Consider the following 11,411-nt stretch of genomic DNA (forward strand, 5'->3'; position numbering starts at 1 on the left):
CAGGGATAGTATTGCAAAGACGCACACATTCCTGAGAAGTACTAGGCACAGGACACTCACACAAACACATTCCAGAAGGGTTTACCAGAACCCCTGCTACCAAGTATTGTACAAACTCTCTCCCCAAAGCTGATACAAGGAGAGAGTGAACCCTCTTAAAGATAAGGTTAGGATGACAGGGTGACGAATAGAGATATTTTGATTGAACCAACATGTACAAGGTAAAGGGTGGTAGCTAACCACATCAGAGGGACAATACATAACTTGTTAGTATCAGGGTATAAAAGAAGGGTCACAGAGGGGTCTCTGTCCAGCCGAGGGGGGAATGAAAGTCCTGCCATTCACTGAGCTGGTCCATTGTTATGGGCATACATGTGCTAGTGTAGACAGTGATCCAGGGAGTGAGGATTGTGCTTCGTCTACAATAAATCTGGCCGGGTGTCTTCGCTACAAACCAAGTCTTGTGGTCTTTGTGAGTAGTTCGATCAACTACTCAGACAGATCAAGGTCTGTTGTGTTGGCTATCTGCGCAGAGCTGGGACAGCACACAGAAAGAACACATACACGCAGGCAACTACTAACTACAAACAGTAGCAATATTTACAGCAACCAGTTTTCAAAAATGATCAGTCAGCTCCCCCCAAATCACTAAATTGACCTAAAAATAATGAAATCTTAAAAAACAGTAAGTGTGAGATTCTCTTGTTTGCCATCTAGTTCTTGAGACTTTAGTTTCCTTTTTTTTTGAGCCTTTGTCCACAACCATGAGGGTTAATAATGTGGGTTTTTTAAAAATAAAAGTTGATATTTTCATGTAATAACATGATTCCAGGAGCTGGGTCTTTTTAAGAAAAACACCAAATATTGTAATACTCATGATAAAAATCACGAGTTGGCACGATTAACCAAGGAGGACATTTTGATCCTGATGGTGCATTGCAGTTTAAAACCTGTAGTCTCTTCGAGCAGTGTAGCTCAATTAAACAGCCAAGGTGGGTGAGATAATATCTTTTATTGGACCAAATTCTGAAGTTGGTCCAATAAAAGATATTATCTCACCCACCTTGGCTCTCTAATATCCTCAGACCAACACAGCTACAACACTGCATAACTCAATTAGAAGCATGACTGCCTGTGGTCCACATTATAAAGGTCAGGATGGAAACCCACTACTACCAAATGCATAATGAGGCTCCTATTTTCAAAACTTTTGGACCTAAATTGCAGCCACAATATATGAACGTACACAGGAACTGCAAGCACTATGTTATCATATGGGGTTTGTGCACATTACTTGGGTGAATGTATCTATGTAAGAATTGTGTGTTCAGTTCTCATACATATGCACATATGATTACTTGGATGCAGATGTATGGGTACTGAACACAATTACACAGACACATGCACAAAGAGATTTCACACACAATTACCCAGGTGCAGAGTGATAACGTGTAGGATTAGTGAAGTGCACAGAAAGGACTGTATGTAGCTACAGGGAATTACACACATTACTGGGATACACAAACTCAACATTCATGCACCGGGGTGCAAATTTGCTCACTGGGGTTACACACATGATTATGTTGGAGCACACCGGTATCTAGGTGCACAGAGGGATTGCATCAACATTGGCTATGTGCACACAGAGGGAGACGGCTCAAGTAGTTACTGGGGCGCAGGCACACATGCTCAGATCATGTCCCTGATCCACGGGGCACAATTTGTATATAAACACAATGGTAGGTTCAGCAAGTTTTAATAAATTGTCCCCTTTATCTCTCTCCATTTCCTCTTTGGGAGCCTCTAGAGCTGCACGGGGAATAATTCAGATCTGTAGCAAACCGCCCCAGCATTGTAAAATGCCCCCAGTCTGTCGGTGCGTCTGCCACCACGGACAGCTGGCTGACTGCCCCACTAGTGACAGAAATCAGCTGGCCCAAACCCCTTGAGGAGACGCTTCCCTTATGCGCATGTGCAGTCTGTTGGGTTCCCGGAGGCTGTCCCTCAAAGCTCACAGTGAGCATGCGCATTGGAAAAAATTGAGATAGCTCCAGCTCCCTTCTTGAGCGTTCTCTGGCTTCTCCACCGGCCTCCTTTCTGTTGCGCGTGCGCGTCTTGGAGCGCTGGGGCGCGCAGTCGCTATCGGCGCCACTTTTTCCCTCCCGCAGCTCCTTGAGTCCCTAGTATGGTGCGCGCGCGGGTCCGTTTCCACCCTCACGTGACATGGAGGCGGAGAGAGGAAGGGAAAGGTCAGTGGCGACGTCAGCGGAGCGGAAGGTCAGGGCGGGAGCGGAAGTGGGAGCCGGAGCCTGTCCGCCATTGTGGGGAAGCGGCGCCTAGAGCGGGGGGGAAGCAGCGCTGCGTCCGGCCGGCCGGCTCCTTCCAGCGGGAACCAGATCAGCGGCGGCGAGCCCGGGCAGCAGCGGCGGCGACAATCAAGCGGCAGCGGGGAGAGCGGCGCGGTCGGTGTGTGCGGGAGTCACTCGAGGCCCAGGCGGAGCGAGGGGATCGCGGCTCCCCGTGAAGAATGTCAGCCACTAGCGTCGATCAGGTACGGGCCGCCGGACGGGAGGAGGAAGCGGCCCGGCGGGTCGGAATCCGGCCGGGCCCTTTCCGCCGTCGGGCGGCTAGCGCGGCTTCCCGGGCCTCATCCCCGCGGCCGGCAGCGCGGCTTAGCGCCGCCTGCGCTCAGTATCGTGGGCTCCTCACCTCCTCCCCCCCCCGCGGGGAGGATCCAGGCAGCCGCAGACCCCTATTTATAGCCACATCTGAGTCGCGCCAGATTCCCTCCCCCGCTCCGAGCCTTCTTGCACCCCTCATCCCAAGGCTTCTGCCTCCTGCTCCTCAATATCTTGTCTTTTGATGCGTCCTCCTTCATTTCTTCTCCTCTGGACGGCTGATTCCCCTTTATCCCTCTCTCTGGCTCACGTCCTCTTTAGGTCTCTGTTTTCCCCGACTGTGCCCAACAATTCCCTTATCTTTGGGTCTGGGTCTTTGCTACCTTCTTCGCCACCCACGCTTTGGGTAACGGTTGAAACTTCTCTTCCCCCGTACACCCCAAACTCCCTTCGGGTCTGTGATGCTGCCTCCTTTCCCTCTTCCTGTCCTTAGTCCTCCTTTTTTTTTCTCCTTGTCTCTGGGCCTCTGACTTCTCCCCTTCCTCAAAGCTCGTGACCTTCTCATCCCCCAGACATTCACCTCCCTGGGTTTGTGCTTCCTTGTCTTCCACACTTCCCTGCCCTGGGCCTCAGTTGTCCCCTTCTCTACCTATTCTTCACTAGGCCTCTGTTGCCTCCTTATCTCTTGCCCCCTACCCTCTCTAGGCCTTTGCCTCCTTCTTGGGCCTCTGCCACTCCCCAAAATGTTCTGCCCCTGCACCCGCCTCTCCCCTCTCAAATCCTGTCTGTGCCTCTTTGCATCTGTACTGTATACTGTACATGCTCCATAATTCCTATCCCTGTGTGGGCTGTCATATTGCTTCCTAGCCCTGTGTTTTTCTGTTCTTCATTCCTATTTGCGAGTACCTTCTCTTTCTTTCATCCCATTCTTTTTGTGGGCCACTAGTCCACAACTCCACCATCTCTTGGGGTGGGCTCTGCGTCCCTGTGTCTGGTATGTGCTTGGATATGAAGGATTTTTTTTAGAGATAAGGGTTTTTTCCATTTTGTCTGGATTAAGAGAAAGAGACTGACTAACAAATGAGCAAGTCATTAAAGGGTGATGGAGCCAAGGGAGACCCACTGCGGCTTAGTGAAATGTATGTGCCAGAGGAAAGATGGTGGGTGTATTAGAACTTTGAGTTAGCAGTTTTGTTTTTTCCAAACAGACTTTTATGTTATACAAGATGTTAAGATATTATAACCTTCTCTGTTACAATAATGTTTATTGCCTGACAGATTAAAAGTGCTTTATAATTACTAATCCTCACAACAACTCTGTGATATTATCTCTGTTTCCTCTGTGGAAATGAGCATGATTATACAGGACTGGGCATACATAACTGATTGTTTTAGGCCCCGCCCAATGCTCAGGCCACTAGATGTCTTGCTGTATTACTGTACATTCCTTTGAGTATCTGAAAAGCATATAAAAAGTGTGCCTCACTGAGCTACCTGTTGTAAATTTTGGTCCATTCTTCAGTAACAGTAGTGCCCATCTGTCAGTTTAAAAGATCACATGCTGTAAACAAGTTTCTGTATTTGCAATAGCCTTAGCCTACTAAAATGGAAGATGTTCTTAACATTTTATTTTACTTTTATTTTGTTCAGTGCTTTTCTCTCACCTTGAACAATAAAAAAACAAAGCCAATTTACCTTGCAGATTCAGTGTTGCAGCTTTTAGGCTTCAGATACTGCAGAGGAATGTTTTTGATTGAAAACCACAGTTATTTTTACTAGACCGTCTTAGACATGGAGACATTTCTATTTGTCTTGGATTTTATTAAAATGTATTTTTACCATATTTTAAGTTTTGGGTGTAATTTACGTTGACTGTTCCTTTAAATGATAAAATCAGCAAACGTAAACCATCATGAATGGAAAATTCAAGGATTTTAGTTTTTGCTAATTTCCCTATTAATATTTTTCCTTTTATTTTTTACCTTTTTATATACAGAGACCTAAAGGACAGGGAAATAAAGGTAAGATGATTCCTTATTATTTATAATATCTGAGGCCCTGCTTCTGCAATATATGGAAAAAGATGTCCTCAACCAATTACATAAAGTGAATGTAACTACAAGATATTCTAAAACCCCATCTTATCCAAGGTTGGCAATTTCCTTGGAATAACTAATTTAGGATAGGATGTTGGTAAATACCAGCTTAACCCTGGGTTAGACCAGGAAACTGGGAAAAACAATTGCTTCAGTGGCCAGCAAGTTCAGCAAGCGTAGAATGAGTTCTTTCAAACATCCATTCAAAGCTGTGGGATAGGTTTGCTCTGTCCACTACATCAAAGTTGGTCCTCTGCTACAGAATGTTGCATGGCCAAATGGAGCTGGACTGCTAGTCTGAAACTCTGCATGCTTCATGCTTCACATTGCATTATTGTTGTTTTCATATAATAAAATGTTTTGGACCTTTGTTTATGTAATATTGAAAACTGAAATGTGAGTAATGACTTATAACTTGCTTGAGAAAATACCAAATCAAAATGTATACAGACATTCTAATGTTCACTATTATACTGACATATTAGTATTATGCTCACTGCAGTTTAATTTTAATTTACAGTTGTACAAATAAAATCTCCAAATCTATTGCTTTATGTAATCACAGTTTGAATATGTAACTAAAACTAAGTATATTGTGGTGTCTATTAAAGAAGCAGTTTTTAAAATAGATAATACTTTATCTGTAATGACTTTCCTGGGACACCAAAAAACATGATTTTACCTGGTTAAAAACCACTGTTGGTAAATGCCATGTCACGCTGATTTTATCACACCAGCATAACTAGAAGTGGGGTGCTAAGAGTATTTTTCCAATATTTTTAACATGATATATCACTGTAAAAATGCTTTCATATGCTTATCAAAGTAATCATTGTCATGAGTAATCAAGGGATAAGATGTAGCTGTTTCCATTTAGCTATCTTTCAGTGAAAATGTTGGCGTGATGTCCTTGAGTATACCTTAGGCATTTACACCAACCCTATTCATTGTTACTTATTAATGTCTAATGAGGGTCATTTGATCTAAAGAACAATGATCATATATGTTCATTTAGTTTCTTACTCATACCCATGAACAGAACACATCACCACTCCTATTCTGAGAAATCTTCACTGGTGTCTTGTTCATTTCAGAATCCAGTACAGAGTATTCCTTCTAGCAGTTACCCAGCTTCTCTGTTTTCACTTCTTCCCCCTATCTGTTAGCACCTTACTAATGTTCTTTAAATTCCATACTCTTTTAGCTTATCCTCCCCCACAAAAACTGTACTCACTTTCCTTAACACTCCTCCCCCTAAAAGTACCTGGAAAAGCCTCTGCCTAAATTACTGTGACTTTTCGGATCATATTTTATGACCAACACTTCTCGCGGTCCTGCAGTTTATCATCTTTTGTTTAATACAGTCATCAGATTTTATTCTGTGACCCACATCTCCTCCCCAGTTTTCTCATGTTTGTTTGTTTTTCCTGGGAGATCAGCAGTTGTATTATGTTAATAACACACATACAGAATGCAATCTGTGTGATAGCTATAATCTGCATTCTCACTGATATCTTCATGCATAGTTTAAGAAACATCTGTGGATGGATGGATACTTAAAAAAATAATTTTTATTGCAGAAAACATTCTGTCATTAAACTATGAACATTATATTCTTTGTAAAGGGTTTGAAAACGATACCATCATATTCATAATTTTTAAAAGTGCCATATTTATTGCCATATTTATTACTAAAAATCATCCAACAGAGAGAAGGTTTCACCATTTATATCATTTGTGTACTACTTGAATTTCTTATTCACTGCATTTAATTCATCAAGTAGTAAACTTGTCACTGTTTTAGGATTTTGTTCTCAGTCTCGTCTTACATATAGGCTCTGTCCCTGGGCAGTATTAACCTTACCCATATTTTCATCAACACAGCTCCTTAAAGGTGCCTCCCAAATCTACTGTCCCAACTTTGACCTATCAAAATGTTCCATCGTAATTTCAGCCTTTGTGGTGAACCACTGAATGAACTTTACCTCCTAAATCCTCTCTCCTTGGCTGTCAAATCCCTGCACAACTCCATTCCTTCTTCCTTTTCTGTTCTTCCATGTCTTGTTCTTTTGCCACTCATTACACTCTTTTTAAGCTTTTAACCACCTGCTTTTTTTCCTTTTCTGCTCTTGTCTTCTTCAATGTTACCTTTGTGCATGGCACTACCTCTAGTTCTTTTATGCCAAGAGGTCTCTACCTTCAACTTTCTTCTTAAACTACACTATTTCTAAGCTATTTAAAGGTGATCTGATGGAGATTGGCACCAATTTGAGTTTCATCCGGTGCTTTGCTTGATCTGTATTGTCTGTACTTGAATTAAACCTTTTGATGCATGGATTGCCAGTAATTATTTAATAAAGAACATAGACTAGTGAATTTTACTTTTATTTACGTGCACTAGCATAACTTTGTGATAGGTGCATTATGAATACTGCATAGTGTTAGAATCCAAATAGAGCTCTTAAGTAAAACCTTTTTCCAAAACCTAAATGTTGGGCCTAAACTATTGGATCTAGACTATTTTAGATTGCATCCTGTTAAATACTTTATATTAATTGCGTATAACTATATGCTAGTGAAAATGGTTTATTTGTATTACCGACAGATGTCCCAATCACATACAGCACTAGGCACTATGCAAACATATAGTAAAAGGCAATCACTCTCCTAAATAGCTCAGTCTTATAAGATATGACAGATGATAAAGGGAATGGGGAAGGAGGATGAAGGTAACAGTGATAGGAGTGCTTGGTTACATAGACTAGTTAATATACACAATTAGATGGTTTTGAGTCATTCAGAGTTTTTATTTATTTCATGAGTATAAATAAAGTAGATAATGGTAGTCCCTACTTGGCTATACATTAACAGTTGGTAATCTCCTGCAGGGATCATGATAGGGTTCCTGTTTGAAGTGGTCTTTGAAGCAGGATAGAATAGTGAGCTGACAGACTAGTTTGGGGAATATATATATTTCGATACATGGAAGAAAATGGAAAAAAGGGTAGTTGTGGGTGGCATCTTTGGCAGACGGGAAGGAAGTAGTGCAGTAAGGTATAAGAGGATAAGTAGGAATAGTAGTAAGATATTGTATGAGAGCAGTTAACATTTAAATTGTAAAATTCCTTAGGACAATATAGTGAAAGTAACTAAATTATGTGGTCTTGTGAGACTTTTTCTGACATTTTATTGACAATTAATTATACATTGAGGGAAAACATACACTATGTATGTAGAGATCCAGGAAGATCTATATGTAGCAGAGTAGTAATATATAATTCAGGTTTGTGTGAAAGAGGCAAGAATTTGTGTTGCTGCAAGAACTGAATGAGTAAAATATGTTTCTCTGAAGGTATTGTCTGTTTCAGCTATCAACTCTTGGACAATTACTGAGAGAGCTTGTTGGTTGGAATAGGCTTCAACCTATAAAAAGGTGCCTTTTTTTATGAAAGTGTTTGATTATTGCTCTTTCCAAAACACTTTCGTCTCAATTTGCATGTTCCAATGTATTAAAACTACAAGACATGCAGATGTCAGTACTTTCCTATCATCTTCCACTGTATTATATGATGTTTTCTTACCTAAAATAAAACTGTTAAATTTAACTGTGAGGTCTCAAACTAGAACGAAGCATAGGAATGGAAACTTAGTAGGCATTTTTATTGAGTATTTTGCGTACTAGTTAAGAAAAATCAGCTTCACTCTTTTAATGCTGTGACTGGAGGCCAGCTGAAGTCACTCAATTAGGGTGAACTGCAAAGAATGGGGCAGACAGTCCCCATAAAGCTGGTGGATATTCCAATACTTAAATTTACCAAGCCAGCATAAAACAGCTTCTTCATTACCTTACTGGTTACTCAGAAGTCGAAACAACACAGTTCCTTTAAAGTGATCTACCCTCAGGCCTCGATCCAGGTACCTAAATCAGATATGATTTCTGAAAGTCTTATTTCATCATATAAAAGAAAAGGTTCTACCAATCCCAAAGGGTCGGACACGTTACCTCCCAGATTAATAAATGTTTCAGCTCTTACCCAAATACACGCTACAGCCAGTTCTTGTTAACTAGACTAAAATTTATTAAAAAACAAGAGAGAGAGAGTGGTTAAAAGATCAATGTATATACAGACATTAATTCAATTCATTGAGGTTTAGATTCATAGTAGAAATGGGTTTCAGAGTGGTAGCTGTGTTAGTCTGTATCAGCAAAAAGAACGAGGACTACTTGTGGCGCCTTAGAGACTAACACATTTATTCGGGTATAAGTTTTCGTGGGCTAAAGCCCACTTCATCAGATGCATGCAGTTTAAAATACAGTAGGAAAATATAAATAAATACACACACACACATAACATGAAAAAATGGGTGTTGCCATACCAACTCTAACTAGACCAATTAAGGTGGGCTATTATCAGCAGGAGAAAACAAACTTTTGTAGTGATAATCAGGATGGCCCATTTCAAACAGTTGACAAGAAGGTGTGAGTAACAACAGGGGAAAAAATAGCATGGGGGAATAGTTTTTACTTTGTGTAATGACCCATCCACTCCTAGTCTTTATTCAAGCCTAATTAAATGGTGTCCAGTTTGCAAATTAATTCTAATTCTGCAGTTTCTCATTGGAGTCTGTCATATTCAACCCCCAACTAAAACCTCTCCAGCACATCATCAAGGATCTACAACCTACCCCTGAAGGACAATCCCTCACTCTCACAGATCTTGGGAGACAGGCCAGTCCTCGCTTACAGACAGGCCCCCAACCTGAAGCAAATACTCACCAGCAACCACACAACAAAAACACTAACCCAAGAACCTATTCTTGCAACAAATCCCATTGCCAACTCTGTCCACATATCTGTTCAGGGGACACCATCATAGGACCCAGTCACATCAGCCATACCATCAGAGACTTGTTCACCTGCACATCTACCAATGTGATATATGCCATCATGTACCAGCAATGCCCCTCTGCCATGTACATTGGCCAAACTGGAAAGTCTCAACGCAAAAGAATAAATGGACACAAATCAGACGTCAAGAATTATAACATTCAAAAACCAGTCGGAAAACACTTCAACCTCCCTGGTCACTCAATTACAGACATAAAAGTCACAATTCTTCAACAAAAAAACTTCAAAAACAGACTGCAACGAGAAACTGCAGAAATGGAATTAATTTGCAAACTAGACACCATTAAATTAGGCTTGAATAAAGACTGGGAGTGGATGGATCATTACACAAAGTAAAAACTATTTAAAGAAATAGGATATCTCCATTAATTTATATATCTCCTAGAACTGGAAGGGACCTTGAAAGGTCATCGAGTCCAGCCCCCTGCCTTCACTAGCAGGACCAAGTACTGATTTTGCCCCAGATCCCTAAGTGACCCCCTCAAGGATTGAACTCACAACCCTGGGTTTAGCAGGCCAATGCTCAAACCACTGAACTATCCCTCCCCCCCCTTTATTATTTCCCCTAATAAATTTGTTAGTCTCTAAGGTGCCACAAGTACTCCTGTTCTATTTCCCCATGTTAATTTTCCCCCTGCTGTTACTCACACCTTGTTGTCAACTGTTTGAAGTGGGCCATCCTGATTATCACTACAAAAGTTTTTTTTTTTTTTCCCCTCCTGCTGATGATAACCCATCTTAATTGATTGGTCTCGTTAGAGTTGGTATGGCAACGCCCATTTTTTCATGTTCTCTGTATATAGATATCTTCCTACTATATTTTCCACTGCATGCAGATGAAGTGGGCTTTAGCCCACGAAAGCTTATGCCCAAATAAATTTGTGAGTCTCTAAGATGCCACAAGTACTCCTCGTTCTTATAGCAGAGATGTAAGCTTTGTAGATGCAAAGAGTTCCTTTAGAATTCAGTTCATACGTTATAGTCCAGTGTCCAAATATCATATTCAGGGCATACCAGCATAACTAGGACCTCAGTCTTGCGACTCAAACTTCCTCTGGTGAAGCTTAAGCAGATCTGAGATGATAGAATCAGGGCCCAAGGATTTTTTATACAATTTCATGTCCTCTTTGACAAGTTGGGATTTCCTCCGGGATCAAAAGGTAATTAGGATGACTTTGAATGAAGTCCATCACTGGTACTTAGCTATAGAATTAACATAAGGCAATTTGCTTGTTCCTCCACCATTCACAGATTATTTGCTATACGTTTCAAAGAGAGATGAATACTGAGATATTATCCTGTGTTTACAATTCATTTAAATGCTAAGAGAAGAACAGGAGTACTTGTGGCACCTTAGAGACTAACAAATTTATTAGAGCATAAGCTTTCGTGGACTACAGCCCACTTCTTCGGATGCATCCGAAGAAGTGGGCTGTAGTCCACGAAAGCTTATGCTCTAATAAATTTGTTAGTCTCTAAGGTGCCACAAGTACTCCTGTTCTTCTCTTAGCATTTAAATGAATTGTAAACACAGGATAATATCTCAGTATTCATCTCTCTTTGAAACGTATAGCAAATAATCTGTGAATGGTGGAGGAACAAGCAAATTGCCTTATGTTAATTCTATAGCTAAGTACCAGTGATGGACTTCATTCAAAGTCATCCTAATTACCTTTTGATCCCGGAGGAAATCCCAACTTGTCAAAGAGGACATGAAATTGTATAAAAAATCCTTGGGCCCTGATTCTATCATCTCAGATCTGCTTAAGCTTCACCAGAGGAAGTTTG

At 41.1% G+C, this 11,411-nt stretch overlaps 1 protein-coding gene across 1 annotated transcript in view; it reads left to right on the top strand.

Annotated features, from left to right (window-relative positions):
* Nucleotides 1–2,206: 2,206 nt before the first annotated feature.
* Nucleotides 2,207–11,411, top strand: part of YTHDF3 (YTH N6-methyladenosine RNA binding protein 3) — a gene marked incomplete in the record, with an annotated part of 38,866 nt that continues 29,661 nt past the window's right edge. The window contains 2 exon segments of the mRNA XM_034762995.1: nucleotides 2,207–2,551; nucleotides 4,615–4,639. Of these exon segments, the coding sequence (XP_034618886.1) occupies nucleotides 2,528–2,551; nucleotides 4,615–4,639 (49 nt within the window).

This window comes from Trachemys scripta, chromosome 2, assembly GCF_013100865.1.
Source record: "Trachemys scripta elegans isolate TJP31775 chromosome 2, CAS_Tse_1.0, whole genome shotgun sequence".
Classification (NCBI taxonomy): Eukaryota; Metazoa; Chordata; order Testudines; family Emydidae; genus Trachemys; species Trachemys scripta.